Raw genomic sequence first — 19,539 nt, 5'->3', positions numbered from 1 at the left:
AGGTGAGGCAAAGTGACTTGTGAATGAGTGGGTGTCCGTGTCTGGATCGCAGGGTCTCCATGTCAGTCGGGGCAGTAGTAAGTAACAAAATGTCCACAAAAGAAAACCAAAAAAAAAAAAAATCAGGCCTTACTTTGTTGCTTGGGTGTGTTTTCAGGTGAGTTAGTTTCCCAGTCTGTTAGTCAGATGATGTGGTGAGAGGCTGTCCCAGAGACCGAGGCGACAGGCAAAAGTTCTCAGGGAGAAGTATTATATACCAAAACACGCCCACTTACACACACACACACACTCCACCCCCTCGCTCCTCCTTTCTCCTCACTGCATAGTTTTTAAAAAAAACATGTATATGTCTTACACGAAAGTGTATAAATAAGAAAAAAAAACACCCATCATTGTTTTTCATTGATGTGAATCTTACGCACGGTATCCGACTCTTTGAATCGAATCAATTCTTTACGATCCATTGTCGAAACATTGTGGTGACGTCATAAAAATGTCAAGGAGAAGTGATGCGCAGTCTCCAGCAGGAGGATAGTGATGCAGTGACGGCTCAGTGAGCCCGGGAGGGGAGCGGGGGGGGGGGTCATTGAAGGTGCAGCCCCCCCCCCCCCCCGTGTTGCGTGGAAGAACGGGAGAGGTAAGAAAAATAAAAAACACCCACCGTGACCTTAGAATGATGTCTAATTGAAATGACATCACTCGCTAAGCCATTGACTCCTTACACCGTCAACAAACTGAAGTGAGTGACTCATAAATAAGAAGGCGAACTTTTTTTTTTGTAATTTTTTGAAGTATCTCCATTATATAAGCAGATGAGGATGAAGGGGATACTGTCATCCTCACACTGACATCTAGAGGTGCATTATAAGGGTTCAACAGCAGGTCTCTCCGTTCCTGTGGGGCCCGACGCGTTAATATTGTTTTACAGCACCATCTTGTGGCTGAAAGATGTATTGCATGGAGCAGTGACGAGTCACAGGTGTGGACGTACTGTATTCTCTCGCTTTTCTCTTTGGTGTGTCATCATGAAATATACTAAATTTATACTATTTATGTTATTTTTATTTTTATTTTTATTTTTATTTTTATTTTTATTTTTATTTTTATTTTTATTTTTATTTTTATTTTTATTTTTATTTTTATTTTTATTTTTATTTTTATTTTTATTTTTATTTTTATTTTTATTTTTATTTTTATTTTTATTTTTATTTTTATTTTTATTTTTATTTTTATTTTATCTACTTCTTATTTATTTATATTTATTTCTTTTTATATATTATTTATATTTCATTTATTTCTTTTTATTTATTTATATTTATTATTATTTATATATATTAGTATTATTTATACTATTTTTGATTTATACTATTTTTATTTTTATTTTATCTACTTCTTCTTATTTATTTTTATTTATTTCTTTTTATATATTGATTATATTTTATTTCTTTTTATATATTATTTATATGTTATTTATTTGTTTTTATTTATATATATTAGTATTATTTATACTATTTTTGATTTATACTATTTTTGATTTATACTATTTTTATTATTTTTATTTTTTATTTTTATTTTTATTTTTATTTTTATTTTTATTTTTATTTTTATTTTTATTTTTATTTTTATTTTTATTTTTATTTTTATTTTTATTTTTATTTTTATTTTTATTTTTATTTTTATTTTTATTTTTATTTTTATTTTTATTTTTATTTTTATTTTTATTTTTATTTTTATTTTTATTTTTATTTTTATTTTTATTTTTATTTTTATTTTTATTATGGCGGGGCAAACTCCCTCAAGGAGACCCAAGGAAAGTGTCCTGCTGGCCCCCAGTTTCACAACCAGGTGTCACGCCCCGTGTGGGTTTGCACGTGACAGTTTGTTTATGTTCCCTGTCTGGGTTTTGGTTTCCTTTTTGGACACTCTTATTTTGTATTGGTCTTCCTGTTTTGCCTCCTCTGCCTTGGTTGCCCCAATCATTCACACCTGTCCCTAATTTGTGTTGGTATTTAGTTCAGGTGTGTGCCTCTCCCCTTTGTTGGATCATTATCATTTGTCCTTCAGCTACCTGAGTTGCCTTTTTCAAAACCACACTGATCCACCTGAATCTGAGATTCAACTATCCGGTGGATCATGCGGTGGAGTGTGATCCCACCATATATGGAATAGGCCTCCTTTTTCAGCTTATCGGCATTCCTCACCACTGATGTACAACATGGGGTTCTGGGATTATCGCCAGTACAGCCATTGACCAACTTAAGGCCACAGCTCCCATTGTGGAGGCGATGGAGGTGGACTCTATGTCCACTGTCTCACCATCATTGTTGACTGGGGACTCCGCCGGACGCTCCCAGCAGACGCTCACAATACATTATATGTAAATGATCACAGATACATATACATATTATACACATCAAATGTGTTTACATTTCAATGTATAAAGTATCATATAAAAGTTTTTATGTGGAAAAAAAAAATCATTCCCATGAATTATATTTTATTGGTTGACGTTATGCTGCAGCAACAAACAACCGCTCATAGCGTGGAAGAAATGACTTTTTTTAATCACATATTTGACAGCAAGATGGCAAAAATACATAAACCACTGTTTTCAATCCCTAACGCATAATCCACAAGCTGTATTTATCATATATTTATTTTTGTTTTAAATGCACCGAAATTAGATTTTAGTATCTACAATAGCAACTACAATGGCCCCTCGTTGATGGGGGTTAATTGGTGGTTTGGCGACATGAAATAACCCCCCCCTATTGTCACCTTTACACGCCCGCTATTCTTTGTTTACACCACATCTCTGCTAACACAAGAGACAGCCACCGCTAGCGTAGCAAGCTCTAAACTTAAGAATGGGTTTGAAACTGAGTGGCGAAAGAGAACAAAGAGTCCACTGGGCCGGCGCCAGTTGGTGCCAGTTGGTGCCAGTTCGAGCCAATGCAATTTGCTGTGCCATCCAGTGTCACCAATAAGGTGCCTAGTGGCATGCAGTGGCTCCAACCGGCTTGTGGTGGCAAAAATTCAGAGGCAAGACAATTTCAAAATGTTTAAAATCTTTGTGTCTACCAAGTGGAACCAAATGTCACAAACAATCCTCCTATTGGAATCCGCTGGAATGTAATGGCGCCAGCCAAGTTGCGCCAATGATGCTTGGAGTCCACTGGGCCGGTGCCAGTTGGTGCCAGTTCACGCCAATGCAATTTGCTGTGGCACCTAGTGTCACCAATAAGGTGCCTAGTGGCATGCAGTGACTCCCACTGGCTCGTGGTGGCAAAAATTTGGAGGCAAGAAAATTTCAAAATGTTTAAAATCATCGTGTCTACCAAGTGGAACCAAATGTCACAAACAATCCGCCTATTGGAATCCACTGGAGTGTAATGGCGCGAGCCAAGTTGCGCCAATGATGCTTGGAGTCCACTGGGCTGGTGCCAGTTGGTGCCAGTTTGCGCCAATGCAATTTGCTGTGGCACCTAGTGTCACCTATAAGGTGCCTAGTGGCATGCAGTGGCTCCAACTGGCTCGTGGTGGCAAAAATTTGGAGGCAAGAAAATTTCAAAATGTTTAAAATCTTCGTGTCTACCAAGTGGAACCAAATGTCACAAACAATCCGTCTATTGGAATTCACTGGAATGTAATGGCGCGAGCCAAGTTGCGCCAATGATGCTAGGAGTTCACTGGGCCGGCGCCAGTTGGTACCAGTTCGCGCCAATGCAATTTGCTGTGGCATCCAGTGTCACCAATAAGGTGCCTAGTGGCATGCAGTGGCTCCAACTGGCTCATGGTGGCAAGAATTTGGAGGCAAGAAAATTTCAAAATGTTTAAAATCTTTGTGTCTACCAAGTGGAACCAAATGTCACAAACAATCCTCCTATTGGAATCCACTGGAATGTAATGGCGCGAGCCAAGTTGCGCCAATGATGCTAGGAGTCCACTGGGCCGGCGCCAGTTGGTACCAGTTCGCGCCAGTTCGCGCCAATGCAATTTGCTGTGGCGCCCAGTGTCACCAATAAGGTGCCTACTGGCATGCAGTGGCTCCAACTGGCTCGTGGTGGCCCGTAACGGTGGCAAAAATTGAGTTTGGAGGCAAGAAAATTTCAAAATGTTTAAACATTTTCGTGTCTGCCAAGTGGAACCAAATGTCACAAACAATCCGCCTATTGGAATCCACTGGAATGTAATGGCGCGAGCCAAGTTGCGCCAATGATGCTTGGAGTCCATATTTATGTTTAAATGTGATTATAAAATAATAATTCCTAATTTTCTACCGTTATGACACAATTTCTTTGACAGCCCGGATGAGCGCTATTGCCTCTAAACACCAAGACAGGCATTGAACATCTTTGGAAACATCATCTAGAACGCCGACATTGAGGTTTTAGCGGTTGTTGCCAGCCACGACGATAGCGATATCCAAACAGCACCAAAGCAGACCTACAAGAACCGATCATGACACAGCAGAGAGGACGCAAACGGCAGCAGATAAAGACAGCGTCCCCGCACGCCGAGATGGTACGTTCTCAGGACAGAACACTGAGAGCATCTGTCAGCATCTTCAGCTCATCCTTCACTCCTTCCAAGCCTCCTTGGATCTTCAAGGGGTTGTCCAGGACCTCGATGCTGCTGGTGTATGGATCGAACTTCACCGAGAAGGGGCGGGGGATACCGGCAACGTATGTCCTGATCCCAAAGAAAGATATAGATGGTTGAGAAAACGTTAACATAAATGTTTCATTTGGCTTCCTGGTACACTATGCATGCTACACACCTTGGAATGTACTATTGACGTTTCAAATACACTCCGATACTATTCTGTTTGGAGAAACACTATGTTTTTTTTTTCGCATGGCGTGTGACTAAATACTGTCAAAACACTCGCCAAAGCTACTTGTTTTTCAGGGCAGCATTGATGTGTTTGCCAAATAAAACGTCAGTATTTTGCTTAGGTAAGAAGGCCTACATTGGTAACAGCTGTCTTCTGGCCGACCTACGAAAGAAAGGCTGTGGCCTCTGGGGTTCCTTCGCTGCTTGTTTTCTGCCCTCGTCCTCGCATAACCTCACATAACCCCTTCTTGTCTTTTCCTTCTTCTCCAAATGTAGTGTACATTTTGTTGCATGTATAAGTGTAACAGGGTTATTATAAATATTGTATATATGTTAATGTTATTGTCAAGTCAAAACATTGTCCAAAATAATTTAGATAAGACAAACATGAGAAAAAAATTAATAAAAATTAAAAATACTTTCCATAGCCCTCATTAAGGAAATAACAAATTTATTTATTTTTATTTAAAATTTAATAATTTTAGTTACTTGACAAGATAGACGCAATGCAAATGGTTTAATAAGCAAATTAAATAAAATAACATAATAATACAGAAAGAAATTAAGTAAAGAATAGGTTCATAAATGCAGGTAAAAAAGGGGATAAAAATATTGTCAAAAATGTATAATGGTTAATGTACTGCTGAACATGACACTGATTTATATACCTTATATACGTACTTATATATATGTATATTATTATGTGCGTAATATTATATATATATATATTGGCTATTTAAGTTTAAAGGAAATAACTTGAAGGCTACCGTTTAGGTTAAAGCAGGGTTCTCAAACACGTGGCCCGTGGGCCAAATGTGGCCCACACAGAACACTAGTTTGAGGCCCCCGCCTTGATATGAAAGTTTAATGTTAGTGCGGCCCGCGCAAGTTTGATATGGATGCTGTATGGTATCATGTACCCAGAAAAAATTATTACGTTTGATTCATGTTCATGTTAAAGGTTAAATAACTGTTAATAGTTATCCTCCCTATCCGTGTGGAAGTGGTAAGTTTTTGGCTATTTAAGTAAAAGGGAAATAACTTGAAGGCTACCGTTTAGGTCGCTAGCTCTCTAGTTTGCGAGTTAGCATGTGTCTCAAAACCCCGCAGTTGCGCAATATGTTGTAAATAAAAAGAGTATAAATGTGACTATAGTCGTGTTTTGTCATGTCTACAGGGCTCTAATAATGCTTTGTTCATTTTAATCTGAAAAAAATCATTTGTCTACCCACCAACTATATGTGGTTTCTTAAGTTTTTATTATTATTATTATATTTATTTATTACTGATTGATTTTCTTTATTCTTGATTTGTTTATTTATTTGTTTATTATTTACAATCTTATTTTGTGTAGAAAAATAAAAATTAAGATATTTGAGAACAGTGGAATGTTTTATCAGAGCTTTTATTGTAGAAAATCGGAACCAAAGCACTGAAAAAGTTTGTATATTTTTCTGTTTTTAATAAATGCGTTGGTTTTTTTTGGAAAACCTGATGCGGCCCAGCCTTGCCCAGACCCTAGCTCCAGTGGCCCCCAGGCTTGGTCATGCTGCTGTCGCTAAATACTAAATCCATATTGAAATTACCAGGAGTGAAACGTAACCGGAGACCCGAGTCTGGGGGTCCAAAAAAACCCCAAAAGGTGAATACAGTAGGGACTTAGTCCGGACATGTCCCTGGTTTGCCCGGGCGGGGAAAGTTGACGGGTAGATTCTGCACTGAGGGCCAGCTGTTCTTAAGCTATTGAGCCAGCCTGAAATGAATGAAGGGGGGGATAAACACTCTTCAAGTGGCGGCACCAAAACAAGCCATTCACACGGAGCGCTGCCTACAGCCGCATAAATTTCACCTCCCCTCTGCTACCGTTTCTACTTTTCCCTCATTCAGCGGGACTCAGCAAAACAGGCGGAGTCGCCGCTTTGCCGTGTTTATATTGTTATTCTACCGGTTGTGGTTTACTAGTTTAGCGCAGTGATTTTCAACCACATATAGTTGGTGGGTAGACAAATGATTTTTTTCAGATTAAAATGAACAAAGCATTATTAGAGCCCTGTAGACATGACAAAACACGACTATAGTCACATTTATACTCTTTTTATTTACAACATATTGCGCAACTGCAGGGTCTTGAGACACATGCTAACTCGCAAACTAGAGAGCTAGCGACCTAAACGGTAGCCTTCAAGTTATTTCCTTTAAACTTAAATAGCCAAAAACGTACCACTTCCACATGGATAGGGAGGATAACTATTAACAGTTATTTAACCTTTAACATGAACATTAATCAAACGTAATAATTTTTTCTGGGTACATGATACCTTACAGCATCCATATCAAAATTGCGCGGGCCGCACTAACATTGAACTTTCATATCAAGGCGGGGGCCTCAAACTAGTGTCCTGCGGGCCACATTTGGCCCGCGGGCCGCGTGTTTGAGACCCCTGTTTTAACCAATCCGATTAAGGCTCAAACGGAAAGTTGTCAGACTGCGTTCTTCTTTGTGGTGTTTTTCTTCTTCTGTTGTTTATTGGCGGTTGGCAAGCAGCTTTCGTGTGCATTAGTGCCATCTGTGGAACAGAATCTAAACCCTTCTATACTTTATTCACAAGTCCAGTTTTATTAAAAAAGAAAATATATATCTATATAAAACATGTCCTGAGTTTAATTATAAAATATGATCAAGATTGAATTTGATCTTTTCCTGTTTAAATTGATCCCGGGTGCGTTCTTTCAGCGCATGCTCAGATATGACGTAACACGCAGATCCAGACGTTCTTCACTTTTAAAAATGGAGGCCAGCAATTGGCACTGGACTAAGCAAAGTTTTGTTTTTGATTCAAACTAAATTTCAAGACTGGACAGACGAAAAAACAATGGCAATACGGAGTTATTCCAACAAGTGAAAGAAAAACTCGGGGAAGCCGGTATCACGTGATGTTGATGTTTACGTTTTACTGGGCATGCCCTGTTGACTATTCTGTTTGATTTTCATGGCGCATGTAGACAAGAGATTGGAATATTCCTTTCCATGAATACCATTGTTTCCCAAGAAAGGTCATTCGTAAAGAGAAAAAGTGGTGATGTAAAAACATGGCTACTGTGGAGTGTCTGTGGTGTAAAGACTGGCAGAGCAATGTAATATTGGTCCGTGTGGCAACACCTGCCTTGTTCCTCCCATAGACTTATTGATGCACGTGTGAGGTCGTGGTGACATTTTGGAACATTTTTGGTTAGTGGTGTGCCACAAGATTTTTACAATGTAAAAAAACGTGCCACGGCTCAAAAAAAGGTTGAAAAACACTAGGAATTGAGTACCTGAATTTCTCCTTTGCGTCAGAAAAACTCTCGGATACAAAGTAGACCGGTTGGTATGTTTGGTCTTGGTAGGGCTGCACTGCTGCAACTTCCGGACAGAACTCTCTGGTCTCCGGTTCATCGGAAAGAGAGTGCTGCACACAGGGAATTGAATCAAAGGCGTGCTCGATTGCTACATTCAGACACACACACAGAGAGAGAACATACTGTACGTACCACAAGCTCTCCATAAGAAGAAAGTAGTCCAGCGCCGTAAGCCCTCACTTCTCCATTCTGTTTGCACAAGCCGTACTCCACAGTGAACCAGTAGAGCTGGTAGAGGACAGGAACACAAGGATCGTGTCTGAGAAAACGAAATGCACCAGAGTGGACTCTGGACTGTTCTTGGTCTTACTGTGGATAGTTTCTCAATATCTTCATCTGAAGCGCCAAGAGATGCCAGGCCGAGATTCTGCACAAAATAATCCAATTCATGTGTTTTTTTTTGTTTGAGAAGCAAAAACCCTGACGGCCCACAAATATATACTCACATGCACGAGCTGCACAAACGAGCTGTATTACAAATTATGTCTTCTTAAAGATAATGACTGTTAGTTCACATCATTAACGGGGTGTTTAGTATATTGCATTATCGTTAACGACAAACATTATAGAACATTTACAGTCATACCATTGCTAAATACAAGGATGAAGAGTCTTGAACCAGTCATGATGTGCTATATATATATCACTATATTGACACTTACTACAAAAAAAATAAAAAATAAAAAATAAAAAATAAAAAATAAAAAATAAAAAATAAAAAATAAAAAATAAAAAATAAAAAATAAAAAATAAAAAATAAAAATAAATAAAAATAAAAATAAAAATAAAAATAAAAATAAAAATAAAAATAAAAAATTAAAAATAAAAATTAAAAATTAAAAATTAAAAATTAAAAATTAAAAATTAAAAATTAAAAATTAAAAATTAAAAATTAAATAAAAAATAAAAAATAAAAAATAAAAAATAAAAAATAAAAAATAAAAAATAAAAAATAAAAAATAAAAAATAAAAAATAAAAAATAAAAAATAAAAAATTTAAATTTTTAATTTTAAATTTTTAAAAATTACTTAAACTATGTAAGGATGAATAAGGATGAAGAGTCTTGAACCAGTCATGATGTGCTATGTATATATATCACTATATTGACACTTACTACAAAAAATAAAAAATTAAAAATTAAAAATTAAAAATTAAAAATTAAAAATTAAAAATTAAAAATTAAAAATTAAAAATTAAAAATTAAAAATTTAAAAATTACTTAAACTATGTAAGGATGAATAAGGATGAAGAGTCTTGAACCAGTCATGATGTGCTATATATATCACTATATTGACACTTACTATGGTACCCATTATGGCATTGGATGCTCATATCACCTTGTCAAATAAAACTAAAAAAATTAAAAATAAAAAAACTAAAAACATCAAATTAAATTAAATTAGGAAAGCAGGAAGTGAACAAATGTAATAGTTACTGATTGTAAAAGTACCAGGTGGAAGGGTAGGATTTAATAAGCTGTGCTTCTTCCTACTCCTTTTGGACATGTGGAACTGGGAACTGATTATGGGATGCATTCAATTGTAATCTGATGCATGTTCAAATGAAATAAAACCATTACCATTACCATTACCATTACCATTACCATTTCCATTCCCAATTTGATCACAGTCTTACCTGGGAAAATTGGGCAAACGTGCGGTCGGCCAACATGGGGACGTGGCCGAGAAGTTCATGGACGCAGTCGCTTGATGGAGAAAGAGTTAATGAGTTAATGTCCTTCATAACATTTCATATTTGCCCTGCACATTTCTGAATGTGGCTGCAGATAAAATAACCATCCATTGATACGTCCATTTTATGTACCGCTTGTCCACATTAAGGCTGCATGGTGGTCGAGTGGTTAGCACGCAGACCTCACAGCTAGGAGACCCGAGTTCAATTCCACCTTTGGCTATCTCTGTGTGGAGTTTGCATGTTCTCCCCGTGCATGCGTGGGTTTTCTCCGGGTACTCCGGTTTCCTCCCACATTCCAAAAACATGCTAGGTTAATTAGCCACTCCAAATTGTCCATAGGTATGAATGTGAGTGTGAATGGTTGTTTGTCTATATGTGTCCTGTGATTGGCTGGCATCACAGATGATCTGGAGTCTAAATTTCTAAATGTTAGAACTGTTGTTGCCCAGCGTGGTTGGAGAACGACCGTTGTGCATAATAATAGGTGGTTCGTGTAAAGGGTGGCAAATGGCTCCTTAGTGGCCATCTTCCCATTGAATGAGACAATCTTTGGGGGAGAGATGTTAGGACATCGTTGTAAGCTCTCTGTTTACAATCCAACCTTTATAATTCAACACACAGTACATTCATTCATTCATTTTCTTGGGGCGAGAGGACACCCTGGACTGGTGGCCAGCCAATCACAGGGCACATATAGACAAACAACCATTCACACTCACATTCATACCTATGGACAATTTGGAGTGGCCAATTAACCTAGCATGTTTTTGGAATGTGGGAGGAAACTGGAGTACCCGGAGAAAACACTTCAATGGCAGCCTGACCCGCCTCCGCTGACGGCTCGTGACCGAGTCCCTGCTGATTTGGTCCAACAGTAAGTTTCTTAGCAGTGTTGGTGGTGTAGTGGTTAGCATGGCTGCCTTCCAAGCAGTTGAGGCGCGTTTGATTCCCAGTCAATGCAGCAATTTTTAGTCTCGGTTAGGTTTCACCTAACCAGGGTTAGAGGTTAGAGTTAGGGTTAGCGGTTAGGGGTTTAGGGGGTTAGGGGGTTAGGGCGTTAGGGTTTAGGGTTTGGGGTTTGGGGTTTGGGGTTTGGGGTTTAGGGTTTCAGGGTTTCAGGGTTGGGGTTAGGGGTCGGGTTGGGGGTCGGGGTTAGGGGTTAGGGAATAGGGTTAGGCGTTAGAGTTAGAGTTAGGGTTAGGGTTAGCGGTTCGCGGGTCGCGGATCACGGATTGGGGTTAGGGGTTAGGGTTTGGGGTTTGGGGTTTAGGGGTTAGGGGTTAGGGGTTTGAGGTTAGAGTTAGGGGGTAGGGAATAGGGTTGGGGTTAGAGCTAGGGTTAGCGGATTGGGGTTAGGGAATAGGGTTAGGGTTAGGGTTTAGGGGTTAGCGGTTAGCGGTTAGGGTTTAGGGGTTAGCGGTTAGCGGTTAGGGTTAGGGTTTAGGGGTTAGCGGTTAGGGTTTAGGGGTTAGAGTAAGGGGTTAGAGTTAGGGGTTAGGGAATAGGGTTGGGGTTAGAGTTAGGGTTAGCGGGTTGGGGTTAGGGAATAGGGTTTAGGGTTTAGGGTTTAGGGTTTAGGGTTTACTGTTTAGGGTTTAGGGTTTAGGGTTTACGGTTTAGGGGTTAGGGGTTAGGGTTTAGGGGTTAGGGGTTAGGGGTTAGGGTCTTATTGGCCATATGCCTCCCATAACGCTCCTTTCAGCCCATTTCGTTTTTCCGGTTGCCCTTTTACGTCATACATAAACAAAGCATCACGGCCAAGTTGCCAGTTGCCATGATAAACAACTTCTGGGTTGTTTTTTTTTAAGTTTCTTTCAACTTCCCAAGTTCCCTGATGTTTTGTGCTTGTTTTCAGAGACGTAGTCGCTGATTCCTTTCACTTCGACATCTTCTCTTAAGTGACCAACGACAAATTTAACTACTTTTTCTGGCGTCGTTGAGAGTTTTCTGATATTTGGGACCGCAAAAAACAAAAGTACATATTGTTCTGTATTGTGTGGCCTCACAGAGCAACAGCAGGTACTGTTGACAGGTCAGCTCTAATGTGAGGTTATTACGCATATGCAAATTATGCTTGATGGGTGTGAAAAAGCCATCTCAGGTGCCAAGAGTCGCCACTCATGAGCCCTTTTGCCACAACGAAGGTGAACAACTTACACCCACTCAGTACACCCACCTGAGACAAATTTAGAAATGAGCCTTTTGGATTCAACAAAGAAGAAGCATTGACTGACACCCACGCATGCACGGGAAGACCTATGTCTCCTGGCATACATCGTGGTAGTCTACAGTCATACATTTATAACTGTCATTCATTTATAATTAGTCTCTTCCTTCAGGATTTTATTAGACAAAGTATAGACACTTTGTTGTTGCGTTGGTGTACTCACGGCTCGGGGGAATGCATCGGAGAGGAGCCGTGCCGAATGTACTGGGTGCACTGGAACACCCGGAATGCCAAGCTGGCGAGGAAATCTCTAGCTGAGAGCAAACCCGCCACCGGACGCAGCTGAAAGCCGGTACGCTCTGTTGGTTCATGCCATAAGACAAAAAGTGAGCTTTGCATTGTTTTTTTTAAATTCTATGATTCCATGTTTTTACCTTTAAGGAAGCGGGACACGTCTTCCAGCTGAGGGATGTTGTTTGGACTGTACCCACAATGCTTTTCCAGCAGACAGAAGGCCTCGAGGTACTCACTGCAGGCATGGGTGGAGTACAAGTCCCTCAGAGTGGAGAAGACTTCCCGCCTGATAGCAGATTTTTAACATGGGATACATACGGACAATGTTTGGGGAAGTTCTTGTGAGGGAACGTTGCACAAGAACAGAAAACAGAAAAATTAAGTTCTCCAGTCATGCTTGACAGCGCGGTTCATCTGTAAATAACGTGCCAAAAGAGCCATGAAAGACACGTCGCATAACCTGCGGTCACTGCGTCACTCTCTGTGGGCACCGAGTGGATGCAATGAAACGGTACCGAGGACTAACCGCGTAACTTGTGACGTGTTTGCATTAGTTGGACAATTTCAAATCAAAATATACAACAGCAAATATACTCACCATGTGCCAATTTCGTCTTCTGTATAATCCACTCTTGGAATCGGCTCCCCACTGCGGACAAACAGTAGCGACATTATTTATTCTGGAATACACAGACGTCTGTGAGTAGATATCGCTTACTGTCTGTATCCGAAGGCGATGTCGCCGATCATTTTTCTCCTCTGTCTGTAGACTGGGTCCGTGAAACCCTGTTCAAATCAAATATGATAAGAACTGATCTCATTTTCCTTGCTTATGACATCAAAAACTATAAATTGGTAGAGGTACCTAGGCTAATCATACATAAATATAGAGGTAATAATTATCATTATTATTATCATTAATTATTACTTAACAAGAAGATACTGATGTTTGGGTTGGTCACCTGTCCAGACACAGTCTCAAGTTTTTGTTTTTTTAATGCACAAGATTAGACACATGCAAGGTCAGAATGAAAACAAATATTACATTCATTCATTCATTTTCTACCGCTTTTCCGAACGATATCCGTGACTGATTAATCATCTTATTTGGGCCTAAGAATAATTTACACCAATTTTTATACAAATTAATTTGTAATTGTGAAATATGGAAAAAAAATCTCCTCCCATTCCATGTGGAAGTGGTAATTTTTGGGGCTTTTTATTGTTCTAATATTATATTATTATTATATTTATTGATGAACAAAATTGAACAAAAAAACAAAACATGCTAGGTTAATTAGCCACTCCAAATTGTCCATAGGTATGAATGTGAGTGTGAATGGTTGTTTGTCTATATGTGCCCTGTGATTGGCTGGCCACCAGTCCAGGGTGTACCCAAAGTCAGCTGGGATAGGCTCCAGCATACCCTAATGACCCTAATGAGTACAAGCTATGTAGAAAATGGACGGACGAGGTGGAAATGTAAAAAAAACAAACTAATATCAATAAATTCTCAGCAGTGACGTCTGATCAGGTGATGGCCTCATCTGTCAGAATGAAAACAAATATTACATTCATTCATTCATTTTCTACCGCTTTTCCGAACGATATTCGTGACCGATCAATCATCTTATTTGGGCCTAAGAATAATTTACACCAATTTTTATACAAATTAATTTGTAATTGTGAAATATGGGGAAAAAAATCTCCTCCCATTCCATGCGGAAGTGGTAATTTTTGGGCTTTTTATTGTTCTAATATTATATTATTATTATTATATTTATTGATTAACAAAATTGTTTTTTGTGTTGTTTATCGATATTCATTCATTTTCTACCGCTTATCCTTACGAGAGTCGCGGAGGGGTGCTGGAGCCTATCCCAGTTGTCTTCTGGCAAGAGGCGGAGTACACCCTGGACTGGACTGGTGGCCAGCCAATCACAGGGCACATATAGACAAACAACCATTCACACTCACATTCATACCTATGGACAATTTGGAGTGGCTAATTAACCTAGCATGTTTTTGGAATGTGGGAGGAAACCGGAGTACCCGGAAAAAAACCCACGCATGCAAACTCCACACAGAGACGGCTGAGGGTGGAATTGAACCCTGGTCTCCTAGCTGTAAGGTCTGCGCGCTAACCACTCGACCGCCGTGCCGCCTAATGATGATTATAATAATGATAATAATGATAATAACAATAATAATATTACAATGATAATAATAACAGGGGAAAACAAGACTGTGGCATGAACATGATTATATCTTGCAAAAAGGGGAAGGCATTTATTAGCTTTTGCTTCAGCCTACTCCTTTTGGGCTTGTGATTAGATAGTTGAATACAAATGTAAATAATGGAAAGTTATATTTTGATTGGTGTTTCGTGTATTTGCCCAAATAAATATAATAATAATAATAAAAAAAAACAATCGTTCCGCTGCGTTCGTCGTATGCGAGGACAACTTACAGGATGATCATGATCCAAGTCCGGATCAAATTTGGTGACCAGATGGTGACATTTATCCAAATCTGCTATTTTCTTTGGAAACCAGTGAACTGGAAAAAAAAAAAAAATACGGAAAAGTTAGAGTCAGGTATTGCAATATTGTAAAAACAAGGTAACTATGCAAACATCTAAATCATTCATGGAAATAGGAGTAAATATTTTTAATCACTGAGTACACACGCCCGGGGGGGGGGGGGGGGGGGGCTCATCACTATGAGGTTTTGAGAGGACAATTACAGTAGAGTTCATAAAAAAATATTTTTTATTATATTATATTATAAAATATTATGTATAAGAATCGGAACACAGTACATGATTTAACATGCAGTACTAGGTCACAAATTTATCAGTATCTCAATAAATATTACAATAAAAACAATGTTGCATACCTTATTTAGGTACGCTATTTAGGTCCATTCACGATATGGAGATATAAAGACGGGATAGGATTAGTTCTGCTTCTTCCTACTGCTTTTCAGACATGCTGAATTGTGATGTTCCTTAATGTAACTTAAGCATGTCTGGTTCGGTTAGATGATGGGGCAATAATAATATACTGTAAATTAGAGGCTAGAAACCCTCTTTTTATTTCAAAGAAAACTTCTTTAAAACTTTTATTTTATAAGCAGCATGATCAAAGACCGCCGCACAATATAATTCAAATCTGAAAGTAGATATGTTGATTATGTTGACTAAACTAATCATTGGGCGTACATTCAAATAAATTATACTATAAAATTTGACCTCATTAGGCCGATTAGTAGCATGAACCAGTAGTTCACGATCCTCAACTGTTGAACTCGGTGGCGTCATTAGGTCTAAAATGTTCTTAAGCCCCCTTAAATAATTATAAATAATTGTATATTTTTTATTGATTTTTTAAAAATTTTTTAATTGATCTTTTTTTTAACAAAAAATCTCTGACAAAGTTCATAAAATACGTCAAAAGCAGGCTAAGAAGCAAGCCAATAGGCAGGCTAATACTAGCCTACTACTACTACTACTACTACTACTACTACTACTACTACTAGTAGTAGTAATAATAATCAGAAAAAGAATAATGATGATAGTAATAATAATAGGCGAATTAATAATATAATAATGATTATTATATAATTGATCACTGTCCACTGGTTTTGCAGTGTAGATTGTGTGTTCTGGTTCTTGTTCCTTATTTGTTTTTTGGATATTTTGATTTTTTTTAATGTCTACTACATTCATTCATATCATTTCATTCATATCCTGTGCCTCCCCCATTTTTCAAATTTATGAGATGCTGAAAATTTGCAGTGAATCTACAGAAAGTAAGTGTTTGACTTTCTGAATTGAACTACTGAACTTTATTATATGATATGCTAATTTATTGAGATGCACCTGTATATAATTATACCGCATAACATTCTAAAATATATATTTTTCCTGTAAGAACAAGAATGAAAAGTTTTACATTTGACTTCTTTGGTCGTCTTGACATCTTCTGCGTTTCTTCTGATGGAGCTGATGAGGGTGCTGACGTCTGAGAGGTGAACCTCACAGCGGACAAAGTACTCCAAGCGGTGAAGGCTGTCTTTCGGCTTGCGGCACGGCCGCGTCTCCAAGTGGTGGATCTTTGCTTCAAATGTCTGAAACGCAGCAACACGATGGCTCTAGTTCACAGTTCCACATGTCCAAAAGGAGTAGGAAGAAGCAAAGCTTATTAAATCCTACCCCTCCATCTGGTACTTTTACAATCAGTAACTGTTACATTTGGTCACTTCCTGCTTTCATAATATAGGTTAAGTTTTTTTTTATAAAATAAAATAAGATAAAAATTTTATTACAAAATTATTATATATTTTTATATTTATTTTTATATATTTAATTTATATATATAAATCAATTTATAATAATAATTTATTTATTAATTTATTAATCTATTATAAACAATTTTTAATAACAAAAATTATAAAGATTTTTATAATAACTTTTATTTATTAATTTATTATAAAAATTTTATAATATTTTTTTATTAAATTGTATCTTATTTTATTTTATTTTATTTTATAAAATTTAATTGAAAAAATAATATAATAAATTTATTAATTTATAGATTTATTATAAAACTTGTATTTTTATAAAAAATTATGATAAAAAATTATAATAACATTTATTTATTAATTTATTATAAAAAAATATTTTTAAATTACATTTTTTATCTTATTTTATTTGATTTTATTTGTATAAAATAAAATAAAAATTTAAATTTTTATTTTATTTTTACATTATTTACTTGAATTGGCTCATCGTTGTGCATTGTTTGAGGTCCTTACTCAATCCATTCCATAGTTTGATTCCACATACTGAAATGCTATGGCATTTATAACGGGGTAAGGTGGTGCGTTCGCGTACCTCAAAAACTTTCAGAGTCCTCGACAGGACGGACGTCTTGTTGCTGACTAAAGTGAAGAAGAGGTTGAGGAGGGCTTTTCCGTCGTCCTCCTCGAAGACAATCTGCTCGCTGGCCTCCGCGACCTCGGCTGCGGCGGCGGCGGCGGCGGCTTCGCGCTCCTTCCGTGCGTCATCGATCAAGCTCTGCCGTCTTCCCAGGTACCTTTGGGACTGTGAAGGGGACTCTAAAGGTTATGGAGGCATCTATTTGGTAGCTTTGAAAAAAACAATCATCGGCGAAGAGTGGGGTCGTCACCAAATTTGGAATATTTTGTATTTATATTACATTACCGAATGCGTACTAGAACCTAAAATATAAGTTTTAATTCGTTTCGCTTTCAGTTACAGTACATTTAAGCCAGAAATGCAAAAATACTCACGATTTGTCGGCTTTATAATTGTATTTAAACAACATTTTCACATCAATTATTGCTTCTTTTCCTTTTTTACTTCATGTATTACACACACAAATACTATCAGAACATTTTCGCTACACATAATTGAATTGTGGACGTTAACCAAAAGTGCCAAAAGGTTTAAAAAGCTTTTTCTTACCGTTACAGAGTCCGACCTCTCCAGCTCGGATGCCGCCCTGCGGAGGCTCTTGGAGGAGGACGTGGAGCTGCTTGAAAGTGGCATCTTGCGTCCTTGGAGGCGTCTTACAAATCCAAGATAAGGTGAGGCGCAAACGAATGTCCTGTGCTTCCAGAGGGTTGGTTGGTTTTTTGTTTTTTTTTGTTCAGACAGAAGAGTCCGTCTTTTTATACGCTCATTTGTTTCCTGTTAGTGACGTCAGGCACTCGAACTGCCTTCTAATCAATCAACACGCATGACAGTGTGGACTGTATGAACGTTTTTAAACATACACGGAAAGTGGATTTGAAAGGCTTTCAAAATGCAAGTGGGTTTTTCATAGAAAATATATATGTTTGTGTGTGTTTTTTTTGTCTAAATGTAAAATACTACCTTACCTTACATTACATTACATTAACACTGCATGAAAAAGCTGTTATTACATGTGGAAGTGGTAAGTAAAGAAGAAATAAATACCCACTTACCCAATACCCGACTGGTTAGCTCGCTGGCTGATTAGCTTGTTAGCTTGCTAGATTGCAGCTGTCTCGAGTAAGGTGGGCAAAACCGTTCATTTCAGTGAACCGGATCATTCCAATCAATTCATTCAGTAAAAAGATCCATTCATTTTGTTCATTTTGTTCATTTTGTTCATTTTGTTCATTTTGTTCATTTTGTTCATTTTGGTCATTTTGGTCATTTTGTTCATTTTAGTCATTTTGGTCATTTTGGTCATTTTGTTCATTTCGGTCAATTTGGTCGTGTCGAGTCAGTCCGTTCACTCATGTTCATGTTCATTTCAGTGAACCGGATCATTCCGATCCATTCAGTAAAAAGATCCGTTCATTTTGTTCATTTTGTTCATTTTGTTCATTTTGTTCATTTTGTTCATTTTGTTCATTTTGTTCATTTTGTTCATTTTGTTCATTTTCTTCATTTTCTTCATTTTCTTCATTTTCTTCATTTTCTTCATTTTCTTCATTTTCTTCATTTTGTTCATTTTGTTCATTTTCTTCATTTTCTTCATTTTCTTCATTTTCTTCATTTTCTTCATTTTCTTCATTTTCTTCATTTCGGTCATTTCGGTCATTTCGGTCAGTCCGTTCACTCATGTTCATGTTCATTTCAGTGAACCGGATCATTCCGATTCATTCAGTAAAAAGATCCGTTCATTTTGTTCATTTTGTTCATTTTGTTCATTTTGTTCATTTTGTTCATTTTGTTCATTTTGTTCATTTTGTTCATTTTCTTCATTTTCTTCATTTTCTTCATTTTCTTCATTTTCTTCATTTTCTTCATTTTCTTCATTTTCTTCATTTTCTTCATTTTCTTCATTTTCTTCATTTTCTTCATTTTCTTCATTTTGTTCATTTCGGTCATTTCGGTCATTTCGGTCAGTCCGTTCACTCATGTTCATGTTCATTTCAGTGAACCGGATCATTCCGATTCATTCAGTAAAAAGATCCGTTCATTTTGTTCATTTTGTTCATTTTGTTCATTTTGTTCATTTTGTTCATTTTGTTCATTTTGTTCATTTTGTTCATTTTGGTCAATTCAGTCAATTCGGTCAATTCGGTCATGTCGAGTCAGTCCGTTCACTCATATTCACGTTCGTTCCGACTCAACAGCGCAACAACA

At 37.5% G+C, this 19,539-nt stretch overlaps 2 protein-coding genes across 2 annotated transcripts in view; both read right to left on the bottom strand.

The window, feature by feature from the left end:
- The window catches only part of igf2b (insulin-like growth factor 2b), a 9,719-nt gene extending 9,424 nt beyond the window's left edge, over positions 1-295 (bottom strand). The window contains exon 1 of the mRNA XM_058074647.2: positions 1-295. This exon is cut by the window's left edge and continues 29 nt beyond it. Within this exon, the coding sequence (XP_057930630.2) occupies positions 1-61 (61 nt within the window). The 5' untranslated portion in view covers positions 62-295.
- A 2,636-nt stretch (positions 296-2,931) lies between these two features.
- Positions 2,932-18,094, bottom strand: th (tyrosine hydroxylase). Its single transcript, XM_078792603.1, has 13 exons — positions 17,884-18,094; positions 17,290-17,499; positions 16,349-16,523; positions 14,863-14,951; positions 13,111-13,178; positions 12,991-13,041; positions 12,533-12,678; positions 12,322-12,457; positions 9,872-9,941; positions 8,546-8,602; positions 8,368-8,463; positions 8,152-8,285; positions 2,932-4,692 (listed from the first exon to the last, which is right to left on the bottom strand). Exons 1-13 carry the CDS (start codon positions 17,965-17,967, stop codon positions 4,533-4,535), a joined length of 1,476 nt encoding a protein of 491 aa, XP_078648729.1. The 5' UTR covers positions 17,968-18,094; the 3' UTR covers positions 2,932-4,532.
- Between the last annotated feature and the right edge of the window lie 1,445 nt (positions 18,095-19,539).

This window comes from Doryrhamphus excisus, linkage group LG1, assembly GCF_037039965.1.
Source record: "Doryrhamphus excisus strain RoL-2023G ecotype Guam linkage group LG1, RoL_Dexc_Guam_v1.1, whole genome shotgun sequence".
In the NCBI taxonomy this organism is placed as follows: domain Eukaryota; kingdom Metazoa; phylum Chordata; class Actinopteri; order Syngnathiformes; family Syngnathidae; genus Doryrhamphus; species Doryrhamphus excisus.
The sequence above is the reverse complement of the archived record's forward strand: the minus strand, read 5'-3'. Positions and strand labels throughout refer to the sequence as shown.